The 22219-nt window shown below is 48.0% G+C and overlaps 1 protein-coding gene across 3 annotated transcripts in view; it reads right to left on the bottom strand.

Moving 5' to 3' along the window:
- The window catches only part of Csmd2 (CUB and Sushi multiple domains 2), a 569250-nt gene that overhangs the window by 41546 nt on the left and 505485 nt on the right, over nucleotides 1-22219 (bottom strand). For all 3 annotated transcript variants that reach the window (XM_087548710.1, XM_087548711.1, NM_001446899.1), the window contains 9 exon segments: nucleotides 19522-19602; nucleotides 18985-19098; nucleotides 16914-17102; nucleotides 14611-14757; nucleotides 10142-10330; nucleotides 6698-6883; nucleotides 5591-5785; nucleotides 4245-4418; nucleotides 2724-2897 (listed from right to left, as the gene is read on the bottom strand). In XM_087548710.1, the coding sequence (XP_087404836.1) occupies nucleotides 2724-2897; nucleotides 4245-4418; nucleotides 5591-5785; nucleotides 6698-6883; nucleotides 10142-10330; nucleotides 14611-14757; nucleotides 16914-17102; nucleotides 18985-19098; nucleotides 19522-19602 (1449 nt within the window).

Raw genomic sequence — 22219 nt, 5'->3', positions numbered from 1 at the left:
GTATGCTCACCACATACCCACAAAGGAAAGGAGGTGAACTGTAATATACTTGACAGTTGCCATCATTTCTCTATGAAAATGCATCCTGAAATAGGCTTAAATAAGTACAATTTTTTAAAAAAAAAGTTGAAGTATACATACATACACACACAGGAATGTTCACATGTGTGCATACACACACAGAGGAAATGCTCATGTATGTGCACACACACACACACATACACATGTACTCAGAAACATACACTGAAAAATGTAGGATGGAGGACTAATTTCAGAAAATCAAACAAATTAACTTGTGGTCAAGGATTTTATGACCAATCTTGCTGCCTTTCAAACGACAAGGAAAGAACAGAGTTTTAAATATTCAAGTACGAGTTGGTTCACACCTATTACACCAGGTGGAAGGAAAGGATTGCATATTTGAGGTGACATAAGCAGACCCCCATCCTAAAATACCAAGGACTGGGAATGCAGCTTTAGTGGTAAAGTGTTTATGGAGTATACACACCAGGTCATCTGTTGGATCTGCAGGGGACACACACACACACACACACACACACACACACACACACACACACATACAGCAGCACATACACACGCTAAAAACCAAAACCACCACCACCAGCACCACAACCCATGGAGGAACTTGAAGAATACTATGCTAAGGGTTATACTGACTACTAAAGATTAGACTTGACCCTACTAAGGAGTAACTGGGATGCTTCAGCAGTGTTGATGATGAATTTAAATGTAGGTTCAAGAATGAAGCAAAGATAGGAAAAGGAATAGAATTATGATACATGAATTCCATGACACATGTTCTCAGCCCTGACAGAGTAGGAGAAATGCCCCCGAGAATGGAAATGGGAGAGAGGAACATGTGGTGTAGCCATTATGTGAAAGTTCATGGATTCTAGTGTTGGCCAACTAGGCAATAAAGATTTGAATAGAAAAAAAGGGGAACTGACAGCATTACAGCTCGATAAGTGGAAATGGCAACAACAAAGAGAACAGACTGTGACGACAGAGAACATAAGAGCATTAGGACTGAACATGTAAGGCATATCCCCCCTATATGAATGACTTTAATCTACGAGCAGGAAGATTTTCATATTGGCTTGTGTGGTGGTTTGAAAGAGCTTGGCCCACAGGAAGTGGCGCAGTTAGGAGGCGTGGCCTTGTTGGAGCAAGTGTGTCACCCAGTAGGCAGGCTTTGAGGTTTCCTAGTGTTCAAGCTCCAGCCAATGAGGAAGAGAGACTCTCCTGGCTGCCTTCAGAAGACAGCTCTCTTCCACTGCCTGTGGACAGAGATGAAGAATTCTCAGCCCCTTCTCCAGCACCACGCGGGCCTGGATGCTGCCATGTTTCCAGCCATGATGATAATGGACTAAACCTCTAAAACTGTGAGCTGGTCCTATTTAAATGTTGTCCTTTACAAGAGTTGTCTTGGTCATGGTATCCCTTCACAGCAATTAAGACAGCATGCAAAAGGGGTTGGGGATTTAGCTCAGTGGTAGAGCGCTTGCCTAGGAAGCGCAAGGCCCTGGGTTCGGTCCCCAGCTCCGAAAAAAAGAACCAAAAAAAAAAAAAAAAAAAAGACAGCATGCAAGAGTGCAGTTTAATAGACGTGCCTGCCATTGAGGGCTAGTCAAAGGTGTCCTGGGGACAAGTGTGGAAGTTGGAATTCTAAGTCTGAAATCAAGAAGAGTAAAATAAAATCCAGGTTGAAGAGCATTAAGTGTGACGAAGGAGATCCTGCTAAAGGTGAGGAGTTACGATTCGCTACAGGGGTCTGAGAGCTCTGCATATATTCACACCACAGAACATGGCAACCACCCGCAGGAAATGTAAGGAAAAATGCCAACACACTGGTAACGGAACACTTCAAACATGTCTTTCATGGGGGCAAAATCGGGAAGAAACTGTGAAGGGCATCATTTATAAAGTACATCTTAGGAGTACATGTGCCCATAGATACAGCAGAATTATCCACGATGCTTTCCTTCTCAAGTGTAAATGGAATATTCATAACAATCGACTAGCTGTTTATTCAGGAGGAAAGCATCAGTAAATTGCAAGAAATAGAATTATTGTGCATAAAACGTATATAAAATAAAAGCAAAAAAGGTCCTTTGGCTTAGAAATTTTAAAAAATTATTAAAATCTTCTGAGTTGGGGTTGGGGATTTAGCTCAGTGGTAGAGCGATTGCCTAGCAAGCGCAAGGCCCTGGGTTCGGTCCCCAGCTCCGAAAAAAAAAAATGAAAAAAAAAAGAAGAAAATCTTCTGAGTTTAGGGGTGGGCAATAAATGAGAAATTAAGCTTCTAAAAATAATAAACATTTATTACTCGTATATATGAGGTATAATTAAAATAGTTGAGCATAAGAAATTTTGTAGTTCCACATAAAAAATAACACAAAGTGAGAGACTGAAAACGAGTGAGCTTTTTTTGTATATGCTTGCCGTTTGCTTACTGTATGTGCACGTGTGTGTAATGCGATTCACATACAAACTAGAAAACCAACAAAAAATGTAAATCAGAAGTCACAAGGGAATAATAAAACCCGTAGTTCAGGACGGCATAGAAGAAATAGATGCAGTGCCCACATCTTTGGGGGAGGAGAAGAAAGTACACCACCTTTAGCTAACCTAATCAGGAGGCAAAGGGAGGAAGTCCGTGTTGACTCAGCCCCATGGCTAGGGAGAGTGGCCGACATACTTACGCACACAGAAAGGGGTCTTGCCCGACCAGTGATGATCCTGTTGGCAGATGCGCACAGACATGCCGATCAGGCGGAAGCCAGCCCTGCACTGGTACACCACACTGCCTCGGTAGTTGAAGTTTTCCCCGTTGATGTGTCCGTTGACAATGGGCTCTGGGGTCCCACAGTGTCCAGCTTTGGTGGGATAGGGGAAGAGAGTCAACCACAGAGTAACATCTAGAGAGTGGGGCAGAGCTTAGCTGGGGTGGGAGGGAAAGGGCCAAGTACTCAGCCATGCTCCGTTGTCCTACCTCCCCTAGAGAACAGTGATCCAGGAGTGAGTTTGGGAAGTCCTTACTTGACAGTAACAGAACTGTGGGCTTGGTGACCCCCTCACCCCCATCAGCCATGACCATTCTTTCCTGGGTCCTGCTTCTGTGTCTGTACACAGATGGGGAGTTACCACATTTTTCAGTCTCTGTGATTGGTTTGAGTAAGTCCCCCATAGTGTCATGCATTAGAAGCCTGGTGCCCAGCCTTGAGGAGGTTGGGAGGATGCTAGGTCATGCCCAGGAAGCAGAATTCCCCTGCCTCTGATTATGCCGTGACGTATTCTGCTTCACCACAGTCCAAAGACGGTGGGCGACAAGTGATTGTGGGCCAACAATTCCAGAACTGTGAGTTCTGTGATTAATCTCTCCTGTCTGTAAATGGATTATCTTAGGTATCTTGTCCTGTCTGATAGAAAGCTGACACAAGGACCATTCCCTGGGTACCTACTGCCTATTGAGCACCAGGGCCCAAATGAAGCCATCATAGCTTATACTGCTGATGACAACCACGCAAAGGCAGATGCTTGGCCAAATGTGTCTTTCTTTTTGAGTGACATCTCACCGTGTTACTTTCATTAAAGGAAGCTTGGGCACAGTAGATCCCTGGCATTCCTTTGGTCCCTTTGACTAGGTAGCAGTAGTTCATAACTGTACCCCAAACCAGTGCCTGAGAAGGTGACTACTGGTCATGACCTTCTGTGACCTGGAGGTCACTAGTGTGTATTTCAGGAACAGATCATTCAATCAGGCATGCATGGCTGAGACCCTCTTCTGGAGCTGAGAGAAGCCAGAAAAAAATAATAGGAAAGAGATCTTAGATTAGGCTCAGTCAGGGAGTACATTAGCCCTGGGAGCAATGAAAAATTTCTCCTTAGTAAGCTCTTGTTTGCCTAGTGCATATGTATGTGTGTATTATAATGTGCATACATATTAACAAATGGGTGCATTTAAAATAATTCTCTACTATATAATACAAAGAATATTTTGGGTGCATTATAAGAATGCTACACTGGCCATCTTAGGGGATAATTAGATGAGCGGGTTGTCCTTCTGATTAAAGTATGGTCCCCCAGAGGCTGGTCTCGTTCTTTCAAGTTCCCCAAGGGAAGCTACTCTCTGGCTCTAGTCATAGTGGATGCCGCAAAGTTGGTGCTTGGAGTAAGTACTTTTTGAGAGTAAGCAGGTTGGGTGGGCTTGGAGGACCACTCACCAAGGCAGCGGACTTCGGAGCCACTCCAGAGTCCATTGGACATGCACTCCCGCACCCTGGAGCCTACCAGTGTATATCCGGAATTGCAGGAGAAGATGGCAGTTGCCCCATAGACAGACATTGTTCCAATGCGGTGTCCACTCGGGGGTGTGGGGAGCTCTCCACAGGAGATGACTGAAAAGATCATAAAATGCTCAATAAACCAGTCCTGAGACAGACAAACAGGTAGTGTATTACACTATAGGGCCTATGGCTTTCCTTTCCCTTCTGCAAGTGATCCCAAGAACACACACTTTCACCCTGGTCTCGAGGAATGGCCTTTGAGACCCAAAGAACCAAAGAAAAGTGATTAACAGTGAAGACGAGGCAGACAGACTTAGGTGGTCCTCTATGTTCCTCTCTTACTTCCTGTACACACCCTGTATCTGGCTCCTGATCTTCCATGGATTCTCCTCTCTCTGCCTCCAGCCTTGTCATGGGAGTGCTGGGATCACAGGTGCACTCAGTATCACAAGCTGCCTTCACGAGTGTTGTGGGGATCTGAACTACGTCCTCCCACTTGCATGGCAAACTGTTTCTCTGCTGAGCCATCTCCCAGCAAGCCACACACTGTTATCTTTGTACCTTTCTGGTACCTGGCATATAGGTGGGCCACAAAGAATGAATTAATCAGTGCATTCTGAGCTGGAGGTTCTTTAACAGGGAGCCTTTCCTAAGATGACACGGTGCAAATGGGATGGTTTGTATATGCTCAGGGAGTGGCACGGTTAGGGGTGTGTGGCCTTGTTGGAGTGGGTGTGGCTTTGTTGGAGGTGTGGCCTTGTTGGAGTAGGTGTGGCCTTGTTGGAGGTATGGCCTTGTTGGAGTAGGTGTGGCCTTGTTGGAGGTGTGGTCTTGTTGGAGTAGGTGTAGCCTTATTGGAGTGGGTGTGTCGCTGGGGTGTGACTTATATGACCCTACTCCTAACTGCCTGGAAATCAGTATTCTGCTAGCAGCCTTCAGATGATGATGTAGAACTCTCAGCTCTCCCTACACCGTGCCTGCCTGGATGCTGCCAAGTTCCTGCCTTGATGATAATGGACTGAACCTCTAACCCTGTAAGCCAGCCCCAATTAAATGTTGTCCCTATAAGACTTGCTTTGGTCACGGTGTCTGTTCACAGCAGTAAAACCCTAACTAAGAGAGCTAAGAAGCAAGACTTTCCCAGCTCCAGATTCTGGGTGAATGTCAAAAAATGGTGTGCTGCACTCACTGGTGGTGGGGAACCCCTCAATCTATTGTATGTCTGAAATGGGTCGGGTAGGAAACACCACACGAATGGGCCCATATGTCCTTCCCCGGCTTACTTTGGCAGGTGGGCATAGACTCCCCCAGGCTCCATCTACCGTTGGCCTGGCAGCGGATGACCCTTTGGCCTGTGTAGTAGTAGCCAGGGTCACAGATGAGCATCAGCTGGGCCTGGAACTGATACTGGGTCTCAAAGATGAGCCTCCACCGGCCATGCTCCACACTGATGCTGCTGATATCAGGACAGGTCACAGCTGGGGAAACAAGGGGCAGGGAAGAGAGTTAGCTAACTGGTTATGGAAGACATCACAGGGGTCTAGAACAAGGGACTGAGGAAACTCAAGGTGGTAATGATGAATTGGGAAACATTCGGTCCTAGGCAGGTTTGATCACTGATGAATGAAGAGGGGAGGAGGGGTGTGAGTGGGGGTCCAGATCTGTAAAAGAAAGTAGTAAGACTTGTGTTTCGCTGGCATTACCTACTGGCTATGGGCTGCACATTCTATTTGGTCAGATTTTAGAACTGTTCCCCCACCCCCTTTCTCTTTTGGATGATTCTCAAATAGCCAAGGCTAAGGGTGGCTTTGAACTTCTGATCCTCTTGTCTTCAATCCTGGGGTGATGGGGTTACAGATGTCCTACCACCCATGGTTTATATTGGGCAAGCACTCTGTGAATTGAGGTATAGCCCTAGCTGGAAAAGCCAGAAATCTGGATATTTATTTAAATTTTCTTGATTCTAAAATATAATATAAAGGTAATATGTGTATGTATGTACACTTTTAATGGGACAACAAAACCCAAATCTGTATCATTGGACTAAATCCGTCTCATTGGGCTGCCTATTTGTCTTTTGGTCCTCCAAATTACCACATCAGAGGGCTGAGATCAAGGGACATTCATGCAGCGTTTGGGTCATTCCGAGTGCCATGATAGTTTATGAAAACGCCCCAGAGCATGATGGTCCTTCAGTGTTCAGAGTAAGTTACAATGGGGACCATGGGAATAGATAGATGCCCACGCTTGTCCTCCCTGGGTCTCCTACCCCCTCCTTTCCATGCAGACTTTCTGCTCTTTACTGAACTTAAAGCCCACTCCTTAAGGGCATCTTTTCAGCTGTATATCCGGCTTCTCCTGCCCCCTGCCCCCACGCCCCTCGGACTCACGGACACACTGTGGGGGGACATTGCTGTTGCTCCACAGGCCAGTGTCCAGACACTCTGTGGTGGCCTCAGCACCCGTCTGGAGGTGGTAGCCTTCATTGCAGCTGTACACAGCCTTAGTTCCCACTGTGTACTCCTTGCCAAACACAATTCCATTTTTGGGGGCAGCAGGGAGACCACAGGATATAGCTAGCAAGGGAGAAGGGATGTCATGAGCATTTCTGACTCAAGCTGTACAGAACATAACATTTTCATCTTTCCCATTAAGGACCTTAAAACGTACAGTAGAAACTAACAAACGAAAACCCTCTAAGGAAAGACAACAGGAGAGCCATCGCCAGGGATATTAGGAAAGGACACATCGGAGGGTAGAGTGGAGATAGATAGGCGTTCACAGATTAAATGTAGGGCCAGGGCTGCAGCTCAAGACTTACAGGAAAGAGGCACAAGGTCAGACTTTCTTCTGTTCTGCCCCACAGGGGAATGTGAAGCCTCAAGCCTCAGCTTGCTGAGAAGAACCAAGTGTCCCCTCTTCCTTAGGGTGTGGGGACAGAATTTCTTGAGCGAGTCAGGAATGCCAAGGTGGGGGTTAGCCTTCCAAGGGGTACTTTTCTTCCTTCCTTCCTTTCTTTCTTTCTTTCTTTCTTTCTTTCTTTCTTTCTTTCTTTCTTTCTTCCTTCCTTCCTTCCTTCCTTCCTTTCTTTCTTTCTTTCTTTTTTGGTACTTTTCTTAATAAAAGTTCTTACTGCACTTTATTTAATTTGTGTACGTGTGTGTGCATGCACACATATGAACACTCAAATGCACACACACATACACACACAAAAGCACTCATGTACACACATACATACACGAGCACTCATGTGCACACACACACATACACACACAGATGGGAACTCATGTGCATGCACACACACACACTAGCACTCACATGCACCCACACACACAAGCACTCATGTGCACACACACATACACACACACATACACACACAGATGGGAACTCATGTGCATGCACACACACACTAGCACTCACATGCACACACACGAGCACTCATGTGCACACATACACACACATACACACACACATACACATGGGAACTCATGTGCATGCACACACACAGACGGGAACTCATGTGCATGCACACACACACACATGCACTCATGTGCACGCACACACACACACAGACACACACACACGAGCACTCATGTGCACGCACACCTGCATGCACGGGGATGTCGGAGGAAAGCCTGCAGGGATTGGTTCTCTTCATCTACCATGGGGATCACGTGGGTCAAACTCAGCTTGTCAGGCTCAGTGGCAAGTGTCTGTATCCACTAAGCCATCTCTCTCACTGTCCCATAGAATTTAGGGTCTCTCCATGGGATGGGTGTCCATTCATCCCTGCTGTACACCCAGATTCAGGTTTTACTCATGGGAGAAACCTCACCGGCAAAGAAAGTTACACAAAATAATGGAACTCACCCAACTGCTTCCTAGCTTTTACTTTTAAATACAATCAAATGTTACTGCACAGTGGAAGAAAACCAGCCGTGCTCAACATTAGACCAGACACCTTGGGGGTGGGGCATGAAAAACGCCATTCGGAAACAGAGCTAATTCAGGAAAGGGGAGCTATGGGGTCACTGAACTCGTCGGTTGGTGGTATCTTGAGAGGAATAGGTGGCATAGGACATCCAGGAAATGGGAACAGAGCTCTCTGAAGGAAGACAACGAAGGAAGGGCTCCTTCGAACTGTCAAACAGATAACAAGATGCCAGAAATCATGAATAACGAAGGTCCCAGAATAAAGACCCAAGAGACAGACGGAAAACAAGCAAAAAAGGACTAAAATGGAAAGGATCCGTCTGTGAGATCCAACATCCAACTGTTCAGAGCTCTGGAAAGAGAGCAGAGAGTGGAATTATCCTACGTGAACACTTCCGGAAGCTGAAGACAGACACAAGTCTTCAGGTTGAAAAGGAACAAAGGGAGCACAAAGGGAGCCATTGTGGGGTAGAGGGAAACCGAGTGAAGAATGGGAATCGGTCTGACCTCAGACTTCCCATCGCCCGCATCAGCAATCCAAAGAAAATTGAATAAAGCCTTCAGACTAGCGGATGGAATTATTCATAATCTAGAATTTAATTTAAGCTAGTCACCCTAACAAGCACACGAGGGCAAGACTGCCACACTGAGAGACTCGGAAATCCTAGCTGGGAAGTTTACTTGAGGGTCTTCTCCACCAAAACCAACATGCAAACCACGGCATTTACATGGGAAACGAAGGACTTCGAATAAATGGGGTGTCCAGGTGGCGCCTCAGACATGTGCAGCAGCATGGCAGTGAGCTGATATATTAATGGGCGGGTCGCAGAAAAAAAGAAAGAAAGAAAGAAAGAAGGGAAGAAAGAAAGAAAGAGAGAAAGAAAGGGAGGAAGGAAGGAAGGAAGAAAGCAAGAAAGCAAGAAAGAAGAGTTTGAATACCCGATACCACCTTAAATCACTGTCCTCACGGCCATGAGTCTAAAGCCCAGGCCTCCTTCCTTCCGATCCAGATAAGCTGTGGTGGAAGACCAGCCCACCGTGGTGGCCAGCAATGATATCCGACTCTGCTAAGTTTTCCAGAATTTCCAGAGACTCTGGACTAGGACTCCATTTCTAGTCTGGAAGTGTATTATTGCTTTATTTTAGCATGTATGTGTGTTCAGGTGGAAGCCAGAGGACAGCCTTAACTGTTGTCCCCTCAGGTACCATCTTAGATTCTCAGGCAGCGTCTTTCTTCTGCCTGGAGCTCACCCAGGAGGTCAGGCCCCTCAGAGCCTCTATCTCCACAGCAGTGGGGCCACAAGCACATGTGTATTTATAACCCTGGGCTTATCTCTTTGGGTTCTGCAAGATCAAACTCCGGTCCCATGCTTGCAAGGCAAGCACCTTACTGACTGGGCCATCACTCCAGCCTCTATGACTTCACTTTTTATTAGTGTTTATTGAATTATATGAAGCAAGATATTTCATCAGGACAGGAACATACATTCTTATTAGCGGAGAGCATTCAGAAATTCTAAGAGGCGACGCGTGGGAACTGAATGAGACATTTCAGGGGTCTGCTTGACTCGTTTGCTTCAGGAGCTAACCCCCACGCCCCCTGCCTTGGGAATTCTTAGCGGCTAGGAAGAGGCAGGTCCCTTCTTACCACCTTCTAACACCCCAGTATAGAACTTACTCTTCTGGTCACTTCCTGTCTCATCACTATCTCTCCCGTGGTGCTGGAAACAGAGCCCATTCATCCGTCATACCCAGAGATGGAGATGTACAGACCCTCAGTAAATGTCTGCTGAGGGAATGCTCTGTCACCAAACCCTGGGAGACTCACACGTGGCCTAAGACCAGCCCGAGGTGACTTGGAGCTGAGCCACCTGGTTGCTACTTCAGTCCCCGCTGCTCACCTTGACAGAGAGGAATGGCCTCACTCCATAGGTGGTAGCCTTGGGGGTGCCGTGTACAGATGGCCATGCTGTGTCCCACCAAACGGTAGCCTGTGTTGCAGCCGAAGTGGATGGAGCCGCCCGGCTGGGTGGTTGTCTGGCCCAGGATGAAGCCATGGAGCGGAGCCTTAGGCAGGCTGCAGTAGGGGGCTGAGGAAGGAGAGGAGGCTTAGTGGAGGAGGGCTCATGTATTACTGTGGAGCAGGCAGGCTGAACCCCTACCTGGCCGCTTCCCCCATCGTATTTCCTTTACCATTGGCAAGTTCTCTGCTATTTACGAAGGCCCGAGTGGTTGACGCTGAACGCCAGTTAAGTAAAGCCAGAACAAGATCAAACAAAACAAATCAAAACAAAAGGTAACTAAAAACTACAACAACCACCTGCTCTGTGAGCTGTGACGGCCCCTTCTCTGCCTGAGCACAGCCCAGGCTGCTTTCAAAGCCCTTGCAACCGCAGGCAACTTTGTAAAGCAGGGCCCAGTGGGACGGGTTTCCTAAATACGTGACACCACCAGGCATCAGCTTTTGTGACTTAGGACAAATCACCGAAGCTCGTTTAGTTCTGGTTTCCTCCCTGCAATAAGTGCTCCCCGCTGACAGGTGCTCCCTTCCCTCCATAGATGCTCCCCACTCTGACAGGTGCTCCCCTCCCTCATAGGTGCTCCCCATTCTGACAGGTGCTCCCCTCCCTCCATAGGTGCTCCCCACTCTGACAGGTGCTCCCCTCCCTCATAGGTACTCCCCTCATTCATAGGTGCTTCCCTCCCTCATAGATGCTCCCATCCCTCAATAGGTGCTCCCACTCTTACAGGTGCTCCCCACCCTCATAGATGCCCACATGATGTTAAAAAAGAGGCAGCATCTGCTAAGCATCCCAGCACAGTGTGGGTCACTTAGTGCCCAAAAAATGGTTGCTCTCTGTTGTTCTGTTGTGCTGCAGACACCAAGGGTCTAGGATATACACTTCCCTCCAGGGCTTATTCCCTGTCCCTCCAGCGTATGAGTTAACATATTTCATCCATCTATCCAGTAAACGGTTCTCAGGAGTCCTTTAAGTGCCAGCTGCTGTTCCAGTGCTGGGGATACAATAGCTAGGGAAGGTAGAGAAAAGTCCCAGATGAGGAGAACTCACACCCCAGACCCTGCCAGGGGCCCTTAGGTTGTGTGAGAGTCGTCACTGACAACTTGGCAAGGTCTAGATTAACCTAGGAGACAGCTCTCTGGGCACGGGCGGGAGGGAGTTCCTACACTGCATGAGTTGAGGTGGGAAGTCCGCTCTAAATGCAGGCAGCAGCCGCCCATGGGTGGCTAGGCTGAATAAACAGGATAAAGTGAACTGAGAGCCAGCATCCCTCTCTCCCTGCTTACCGACTGTGGCTACAGTGTGCCTGGGCACCTCAGGCTCCTCCAGATACCATCACCTTCCCATCCCTGTGACAAGTAACATCCTGACATGCTGTATCCTCACACCACAGGCCAAGACAAAGATAAGCCACTTCCTCCGTAAGTTGACTTTGTCTGGTCTTTTATCAAAGCAATGAGAAAAATGACCAATTCTGATTGGTTCTGTGTGGTTGTGGGAAGGATGACCCAGGGGCTTCCCATCATGCCTGCCTCCATTTGTCTGAGCATCTCTGCCCTGGCTTTCCAGGGAGACAGGGATGAGTGGATTGGGGACCAGGCCCCATCCTCACACACTCTCACAGAGAAGCCTTGGCCTTCCTGTCTGAAGACCATGACTCTGTACAGGCAGAAATGGTGTTTTAAAGATGCATGTTCTCCAGCCATTGTCTCTGTCATGCACAACTTGAACCTATGTACCACCTTCAGCCCGGAATGGAGAATCCCAGATATAGAACACACATAGTCACTGGGAAAGACACAGGTGTACATTACACACGTCTGCTGTATCTTAATTATTAAGTACTAATTGCCATACTGTGTAATGAATTTCTTTTCTACATGGCTTAAGTGCTGTAATTACAACCGACTCATTACTTCTAAACATATCAGTCTCTAAGCAGAAAGGCAAAGGGAAGTCTGTGAGAGCTCTTAGCTCCAAATTTAGAAGCGGGGGGTAGGGAACTGCCATCTTCCCTCCACGGGAGCAGCCACCAGGAACACCGCCCTGAACTCCCCTGATCTTGGGGTTTCTTTTTCATTTTGAGGAAGTGGAGGCCCAAACAGTTAAGTGTTTGGTCAAGCAACCCTTTTGCCAGCAAGTAGCAGGACAGACACTGATCATGGGGTCATGATGTCATCTTTTCCCCAACCCTGGGCACCTGGGAGAGGAGAGTGGGGCTGGGATCTACACAGGAAGTGAATGTTGAGAGAGTAAAGGCAGAGCTCCCCTCACTTCATCTGGGTAGTTCTCATACTACATGGTTTTTAGAACGTCCCTGGGTCCACATAGTGTGGACTGGTCTTGCAATGAGGAGACCCACATGGAGATATGGACAAATGTTTCTTCAGGCAGAACTTGATGACATCTCTCCTGACCTCTGTGTGTGTGTGTGTGTGTGTGTGTGTGTGTGTGGTTTCAGTGTACGCAAGTACAGGTATGTGTGACCACGTGTGTATGTGTTTCAGTGTATGCAGGTGTGTGTGCACATCATGTGTGGGTCTGTGTGTTTGAGTGTATGCAGGAATGAGTGCACATGTGTGTGTAAATGTGTTTCAGTGTATGCAGGTATGTATGCACATGTTTGTGTACCTGTGTTTCAGTGTATGCAGGTGTGTGTGCACATGTGTGTGTATATATGTTTCAGTGTATGCAGGTATGTATGTACATCATGTGTGTGTCTGTGTGTTTCAGTGTATACAAGTATGTACACATGTGTGTGTACATGTGTTTCAGTGCATGCAGGTGTGTGCGCACATGTTTTTGTAACTGTGTTTCAGTGCATGCAGGTGTGTGCGCACATGTGTGTGGAGGAGGTGGAGGTCAACTCAGATGTCATTCATGATGTTGTCCACCTTAGTTTCTTGAGACATAGTCACTCATTGCATCCTGGGGCTCACTGGTTAGGCTAAGCTGGCTGGCTAGAATGCTCCAGGAATCCTCCTGCCTCTGCTTCTGTAGGGTGGGATTACTAGTGCTGCCACCATAGCAGCCAGCTGGCTTCTTAGAGGTGCTGGGGTTGGATTCTGGTCCTTGTGATTATGTGGCAAGCACCTTACTGACTGAGCTATATTCCTGGCTCCCTGCGACCACTATTCTTTAAAACTTCACCTAATCCTTGTCTGGCATGCAGGTGTGTGATGGGATTCCCACGATCTGCAGGCATTCCTTGCAGCCCTGCCAGCAATTCACTGGATGGCCCTTCAAAGCAGGCACCAAGGTTTCAGCTTGTCAAGCAGATCCATGGTGCCCACAGAGAGAGTTCAGAGAAAGTCTCCTTTCTTCATATAATTGTATCCCAGGGGAATTTTTATCAAAGGCCTGGCCTTTGATCTGACCATGCCCAGACAATATGGCCTTGCAAAAGAGAAAAAAAGAAAGGAAGGAAGAAAGAAACAAGAACTTCTGTCAATTGCAGCAACGTATATGGAGGGGGAGGACATAATGTTAAGTTAGTGAGTCATGGAAAGACAAATCCGTGTGTTCTCGTTCATGTGTGAAAGCGAGGGCAAGTCAATTTTACACAAATAGAGAGAGAGTGTGACAGGGGTCACCAGAGCTTGGGACCAGTAGGAGGCAGGCAGGATTGAATGAGATTAGTTATTGGCCACAAAAATAGAAAGGACTAAGTTCCGATATTTTGCAGCACAGATGAGCAGCTGTAGTTCATGAAGAACTGAGTATACATTCCCACTGGTAGAAGAATGGATTTCAACAGTCCCCAGCATGAGGACATAAACTTCTTTGAGGAGATAAGTGTGCTAATTTGATCACCACGGTTGTCTATATGCACCAGAATGTCATGTACACAAGTGTGTCCAGTTGGCATCTGTTAGTGAAAGAGTAATAATGAAAGAGATCTGGCTTGTAGAACAGTAGAGTGTTTCCTCTGCTCCCTACCCTATGTGATTGTATGTCTTAGTCAGCCAGCCAGCCGGCCAGTCAGTCAGTCAGTCAGTCAGTCAGTCAGTCAGTCAAAGGACTTATAGCAATATCTCCCAAATGGCCAAGGGGCTAGTCTGATCTCATATTGAGTAGTTACAATCCTGGAGACACAGAGTGGGAGTATGAGAAGAAAGGGGTGTGGCTAGAGGTGGGGGAGGAGCCTGGACATGAAGAAGTAGGAGACTCCTCTTGTCTAGCCTAGGCAGTGTCAGATGAGGGAAACAGAGCAGGAGCAGCCCTACCTACACAAGGGAGGTTGCCATTTTGGTGAGGAGATGGACCATGGCGTCTTTAGCTGCTTCAGGTGAGACTCTTAAGGGCTTCAGCTCCGAGGCCTTTCTCGGGGGTACTTGTGACCTACTCACCTGAATACCGAATCTTAAAACCCTTCCGGTTATAGGCGTGGTCAGATGACCAGCGCAGGTACACAGAGTTGCTGGAGCTGGTGACAATCAGGGGGGCCGAGTAATTCCCACTGAGAGCTTTCAGCAGAGGACTTTGTCCTGAGGGACCTTGGGTGAGAAAGACACAGGGTTATAGGCCATTCTAGGTCTAGAGGGAGGTGTGAGTACAGATGGCTATGCAACTTTGCATCCGGTGGCCTTGCTGAAGGACTGACTCTCTTTGGCTCATCCCTATCTGAAGCAGTGCTCTGGGGTCAGGCCGTGAGATGAAATCTATTTGCTGGTTGCCTGGGTCAAGAAGGTAGATGATGGGAGAGATGGTTTTCAAACCGGGACCCTCTTCTAATTTCTCTTATGCGTGCTAAAAATAGCATGGTGCCCGCCATACAGAAATTCTGTTTATTGAACAGCTATGAATAGAGAGCCACAGAGCCAGAGGAAAGGGTTGGCACTCGGGGTTAGAAGTGAGAACACTTTCAACATGCCTCCTCCTTTGGGCTCTCCAGGAAGGGGCAGTCCCCTATTTCCTACCTTAAATGTCTGGATTGAGTCTCAGGGCTCTGGTCTAAGGAGCGCAATATAAATCTGGGAAACTCATAACCCAGGATTTATAGTCCTGGGGAAGGCTGTGAGCGAAGGTTCCAATACACTGTTGAGACAGTTCTTGGAAGCTTGGGAGAGTAATGGACTACATTTAACAAAGTAGCGCCATTTGAGCTGCTGCGGCAAACTGGGGAGGAATGGGGATCCCGAAGTGAGGAGAAGCAACACACTTGAACAGTTCTATCATGAGGGAAATAAAACAACCCTCCTGCTTGATAGCTTTCTCCTTGGGAAGGCCTGGGGAGATTCTTTGTGGCTGATGAAACCAGGCTCCTCGGGAGTAAGGGGGATGAGAAGACGCTGGGACACAGAGGTCAGGGGGAAACAGGAGGTCACGGGCTGAAGCAAGAGCGTCACAATTGGGAGTGGGTAGCAAGGCTGGGTCGGTAGCTGGAAGGACGGAGCCTAGGGACCCAGGGATGGCCCACAGACTGCCATTACCCCTAAGGGCAAGCCAGCTGGGCAGTCAAAAAGAGCAAATAAAATAGTATGAATTCATGAGCAAAGCAGCCACCGGAAGGGAAGAGAGCAGCCGCGGAGGGAAAGAGTCAACTGTCTGTCCATCTTACAGACTCAAGCCAGGTCTCACAGCCCCTTCATTCAGAAGTTTGGCTAAAGGAGAGGCTGGGTCTTCCTCTCCCCGAAAAGGACCCCAGAAACTGACATCGGTTGTATATAGCTGTTCTCTTGACCGACCCACCACAGTTCACTTGTATAGATAAACACTGGACACACGAGAACAGCCGAGGTTATTAAAGACTCCGGATACAGGATGTGGAATGATGCTGACACCTGGGCATCCCAATCCAACCACGGCTGTTCTGTTGGGCAGCAGCAGATGAGAGGCCATTTCTACCCCAGGGTGCACGTTTAATCAAAGATCCTCAGGTAGCAAACCACCTGTGGCATTTACCAGGGCAGATGGGCATAGTCCTGGTTACTTGAAATGCGGTTGTGGATCCGCAATGTGCTCTTCCCCAGGTTGTCAGGAAGGGGGAGAAGAAGCAGTTTGCATGGGCGTGAGGTAGGCAACAGTGTACGTTCATGGCTATGTCCCAGGGCTCTGTTAAGAAGCCTGACTTTTATCATGATACAGTGAGAGGAGATGAAGGATCCGGGCATCCTGCAGAATGCAGCATCTTGGTTCTTTAAATAGGATTTTTTTTTAAAAAAAATCACTGGGACAATTAATAGAGATATCTTAGCTACTTTCATATGCTCCAGAGGAGAGGAGATAAAATCCTACAAAGTTTTCTATGGTATTTTGAGGGTTCCTTGGTTTGGGACATGCTGAGATGTTTTCTCTAGACCCAACAGCAAATGATAGCACCTCTCGTCCCAACACTAGAGAAGCAGTATGGAGTTTGGGACACCTTCTTGGGTTTTGGAGGAAGCCTACTCTTCACAAGGGGCTACTGCTGGGACCCACATATTGGCTGGTATTCAGGGATTCAGGCTGATATTCAGACCTAGACTTCTAAGCGATCGGCAGCCACATGAATTCAATTCAATTCTCAGGTCTTGGGTTTCTATGGTAGAGGTAGACATTAGGTAGTATCTTCAGAACGTTCTGATTGGAAAATGAAGCTCAAATAACCCCAGGGGCTGGGAGAAAGCTGTTGTAGCTATAGCTGGAACGGCGTGGCCTTTGAGGGACTCACCGTCAAAGATTTCAAACTCATCATATTGCTTCTCGCTGAGGAAGTACTCCACCGTGATAGAGACATTGTACTCTGGCTCCACTCTCACCAGCCAGGAGCAGGTCTGGAACTGTGGGTAGCTTCCGGGATAGCTCTGGCTAAGGATCACACCAGTGGAGTCTGTCAGAAGCTCATTGGTTGGGCAGTGCACTGGGAGAGAGAGAGAGAGGTACTATGTACATGGCATAGAGACACAACAGGGCTGGGATATCAGCTTGTCCTTGGAGTAGAACTGTCACTGCCAAGGCGCACAGGTCCTCACATTTACCATTGTACTGACCCATGGCAGGAGGTAACTTAAGTTTCCATGTTAACATGACAGTGTTATGGGAAGTCACAGCAGGTCAGTTGGTTCAAATCACTTCCTAGCTTGGATGTGGGTGCTATCTGGATTTGAGGTAGATGAGGGGAAGTGTCTGTCTGTCTGTCTGTCTGTCTGTCTGTCAGTCTGTCTGTCTGTCAGTCTGTCAGTCAGTCAGTCTGTCTGTCTGTCTATTTATGCAACAGTTTGGCCTCCTATACCCAAAGAATCACTCCACAAAATGGGTTTAGTCTGTACAAAGGTAGAAGAGTGCAGAAGTAAGCCACAGATCATATGTCAAACACACCTGAACTCAGAGCCCAACTCTAAATCTAGGAGCAGGAGGAGAACACAGGCACTCGCAACCTGTCTGGCCCCCAATAAATTATTCCCTTTCAGTGTGAAAGCTTTTCCAACACAAGCAAGGAGTCCCTCCCTCAGAGGATGGTTGTATCATAGAAAACATTATGCTACACTACTTCAAACCACGTATAGAGAGTCTGTAGCACAATGTCTCAACACAGCACAGTGATGGTGGTGGTAACGGAGGAGCAGAGAGACCAGCAGGGTTGGCTGTATCCAGATTCATAGCATTAAGGTGGTTAAAGAAAACATTGTTGTCCCAATGAAGACTGTGTGAACCACTAAAAGGGAGAAATAGCAGGAGGAGAAGAAGCAAGAAGGGGTAGGGATGGAGGAGGGAAAGAAGCAGGAGGAGAAGGAGGTGGAGGAGCAGCAGGAGAAGCAGCAGGAGGAGCATCAGAAGGAGGAGGAGGATCAGGAGGAGGAGGTGGAGGAAGAGGAGCAGGAGGAGAAGGAGGAGGAGGATTAGGAGGATGAGAATCAGGAGGAGCATCAGGAGGAGGAGGAGGTGGAGGAAGAGGAGCAGGAGGAGGAGAAACAGGAGAAGGACTAGGGTGAGGAGAAACAGGAGGAGGGACAGGAGAAAGACCTATGACATAACACAAGGGGAGGGAAGAGGCTGGTACAGAGGAGCCCTGTGCACCCCAGGCACTGGGGAGGTGCTCTGTCCCAGAACACAGGGACGTGCCACAACAGTCTGCATGGAACAACTTCCTGGGTAATGCTCTTCTCTTTGCTTGGCAGAGGTTGAGGCAAGCTTCAAGGACTGAGTCAGCTTCCTCCGGGCCCCTGGTAGCTGTTCAAGTTTTCCAACCCCACAGCAGTCCGGGAGGGTCAGATGTCATCTTCACATGCTTAAAGCCATCGGCCCTCCAACTCCTCACAAAAGCCCACAGCCTAAGATCAACCACTGTCCTCAGTTTACAGGGTTATTACCAGCTCTGTGTTTCCTTGGGTGCTATGGGGTGGGGAAGGGTTGGGTTTGGACTGAGCTGGGGTAACCTGGTAACATGCGTTCATCTTTTCCAGGCACTGCGTCGGGATGCGGGCAGCTGAGGTCTGGGGTTACAGGGTCACACACACAGGATGTTGGGTACATCTACACCCCAGCAACAGGGTGACATTCCAATTTTTCCATGCCAACACTCAGTATCCAACTACAGAGAATGCCCAGGTAAGAAACAGGACCCTTCTACTGCCTCCAGCTCAGAACAGGTGGGGTCCTTGCAAAGGCTCTCGTTCACTCTGACTCCATAACTCATCCATCAGACACCATTGACATGGGGTTCTCTTTTTATTGGGCGGGAACTGAGCAGAGAGCTGGGGATAGGAAGAGGGCTCTGTCGGGGTGCCAGTCAGTGTAATTACCTTCACATATTGGGGGTGGGCCTTCGAACTGCAGGTAGGTTCCCAGCTTGCAGGTGAGGATTTCACTCCCCACTAAGGTAAAGCCTGGAAGGCACCTGTAGCGGACGATGTCACCTGTCAAGAGAGACGGTCAGAGGCATCCCCTGGAGCAGTCTGATTCACAAGGGTTGGCATCCTTAGGACCTCAAACCCACGTCCCTGGAAGGTAACCGCACATGGGCTCCATGCTGTCCCCATGACCCAGACAACTGCTTCCCTCCCCAGCTCAGTCTGGCTACTTCCTAAGAAATTCTAGGCTATCTTAAAGCTTTTGAACAGCAGAGGGAAGCCATGCTTCCAGCTCCTCTTTCTGGGGCTGGATGAAGGAAGAGGGTTTGTTTTTTGGGGTGCACTTGGCTGATAGAACACTGCTAGCCCCGTGGTCTGGGCCTCTGTTTCCCTCTACATAGATACAGTCATCACCCTAGTCCCCATAGCCTCCTGGGTCTTCTCACTCAGCTACCCTGGTTTGAGATCCCTGGCATTTGGCAGTGGTACCTATGTTGAATTCTTCGTTCTCTGTGACCACTTCAGCATTGGGAAGGATGGTCGGGGGAGGACACTTGGTGAGTGGATAAGCTAGAAAGACAGAAAGACACAGGTCAGGGGCAATATGTCACTCCTGGGCCTTGGACCAGTTCCTAACAATCTCTTACCTCATTCGTTCACCTAGCAGATGTGTGTTTGGTTTTGTTGAATTGGCACAAGGTCTTATGATGTAGCCCAGGCTGCCCTGAGCTTACTGTGTAGGCAAGGATAATCCTTAACACCAGAGCCTCCCTGCCTCAGCTTCCCAAGTGCCAAGATTACAGGCGCTCGCCACCATGTCTGGTTTACGTGGTGCTGGCGACTGATCTGGGGCTCTGTATATCTTAGGTGAGCGCTCTGCCAACTGAGGTGCACCCGCAGCCATTCACGCGACAGACGTGCATTCGTCGAGTGTTTATTTCTACGCAGGGCCAGTTCAGCCACACGCTCTTTGGCTTCGCTTCAGTCGTCAGGTTTTGGTAGAAAACCCAAGGAGTATGGGTCAACAGCAGTAATGAAGGAAGGAAGGGCTGCATGGCAGACCCATCACTCATCAAGGCATGGTCGCTTTGACATACAGTTGCTTTAAGAGACACAGCAGCCAGGGCGGACCCTAATGGCTATAGCCTGGGCCCCCAGTCTTCTGCAGGTACAGGAAGAATGTGTTAATAAGGGGACCTCTGTGCACCTTGTCTGCTCAGCTGCTGGGTTCAAACAGGCTATGGTTTTGGGTTGTAATCCTTGTTTCTTCTCCAGTGCCTGAGCCATGTACTCCTCAGAGTAAAGTCTTATTTTAAATCAGCCATCCTCTTGGGCTGGAGTTATTAAAGGGCCTGTTTACCCGAAGTACCTGCCATATCAAAACTAGCAGTCAGTATTCACATCTAACGGGATCCAAGAAGCATCCAGTGATGTCACTGGCCTGAGGGCGGGGTGGGGAGGAGCACGGCTGGGGACGTTCTCCATGCAGGGACAGTTCTGCATTCTAGCCCTCTAAATCCCCCAGCGCTGACCCTGCAGTGTGTTTCTCCTGTGAGCTGGTGATTAGATAACGAGGTAAAGTTACTTCCTTGGGATCCTGCAGGAAATAAATGAGGCAGGCAGGACTTAACTGGGGTCTGGCTGTTCCTGGGCTCAGGTCCTCCCACTGGTCAGAGCCCAGCCTCCACATCCTGTGTGTGTTTCCTCCTCTGACCTCTGTCCAAACACAGCTGACCTCAGTGGATTCTCTAAACTGGAGTCGAGCCCGTGGGGCAGAGGCTGGATGGTGCCTGGGTGAGGAATGGTCGGTGTGGAATGCCTTTTATTACCTGACTCACGGCTGAGTGCTATCGATCCCGTTACTGCTGCTGTGGCTGCTGCGGTGACGATTGTTTCCCAAACCTCCACATCCCCAGTTATGTTTTTTTTTTAAAAATGTATAATGTCATTAGGAACCTGGGGGGGTTTCCTATGGAAACGGTAGGAGGAAAATGAGGTGTATCCATTGTCCTCTCAGACGCAGCTACTGTTAATCATGTGTTGTGACTTCTTCGTGTCTTTGCTCCCTGCGCGGTTCAGGGGTTTTGTTTTAACAAGTCTGCATCATGTGGTACACGCCTTGTGCTTCGCCTTGCCAGCTGCTGGTATAGCAGAAGACATTTCCCATACAATAAGATTTCTTCAAGAATGAGATCGAAATGACTGTGAAATCTAAACATATTCATTTACTAAAATTTATTTCAGAGGCTCTGGTGTTAACCAGTGGGTGTCTTAAGTTTTTCTACTTAAAGTCCTGGCAACATTATTTACCCCATACAGCACATGTATCTCTATTTTTTGTTTTGTTTTTGGACAAAAATCTCATGAGTCCCAGGCTGGTCTCAGCTCACTACAGAGCCCAGAGTGACTTTGAACTCCGGATCCTGCCTCTATTTCTCCAGTGTTGGAATACCAGGTGTTCCTCGCCATGGCTGGCTTTGGAGCATCTTTGGTATTTTTAAACATTCTTCCTTCTTCTCCTTCTGCTGATTCTTTTAAACTAGAAATGATTACAGCACCCAACCTTTATAGAACACGCAGGCAATCCTTGTCAAATGTCAGTAACTTTTCCTGGATATTAGGACTCAGGTCTCTTTCTTTCCTTGATACTTTAAGGGGGAAACGATTCTACTGAGTTGGACGTCAGAATCCAAAAGGAAATTAAAACACAATAAAAGTGTGTGTGTGTGTTTGTGTGTGTGTGTGTGTGCCCAGCCATCCTAATTATGATTGAAGCTGGGTGCTTAAAACCATCAGTTCATGACTGCCTGTACTCAACATAGCTGTGAGAATAGGTTGGTACATTGATGGGAAGTTGCACCCTGGCATCCCAGATATTCAGGGTGGTGTGTAAGACTTCCCAGTTTTGGGGCTGTATGTGGAAGTCACAACAGCGATGCCACACTGTTTCTGAGACCACAGCATCCCAGATGCACACAGCTCCCATCATGCAATGGGAGCTACCTTCCAGATATTGCCTTGGGATCTGACATTTTACCAAGTGGAGACGGAAGGTAATTGGACACTTCGCCCGTGTCTACTTTTATGTGAGATGTTATATTACATTAGGGAATCTAACTTTAAGTTTTTATACAGATGTGTTGTCTCACAAGTGCCACATGAAAAAGACACAAGCTTTAGCAGTAAG

The sequence above is a fragment of the Rattus norvegicus genome, chromosome 5, assembly GCF_021556685.1.
Source record: "Rattus norvegicus strain SHRSP/BbbUtx chromosome 5, alternate assembly SHRSP_T2T, whole genome shotgun sequence".
Taxonomy (NCBI): domain Eukaryota; kingdom Metazoa; phylum Chordata; class Mammalia; order Rodentia; family Muridae; genus Rattus; species Rattus norvegicus.
The sequence above is the reverse complement of the archived record's forward strand: the minus strand, read 5'-3'. Positions and strand labels throughout refer to the sequence as shown.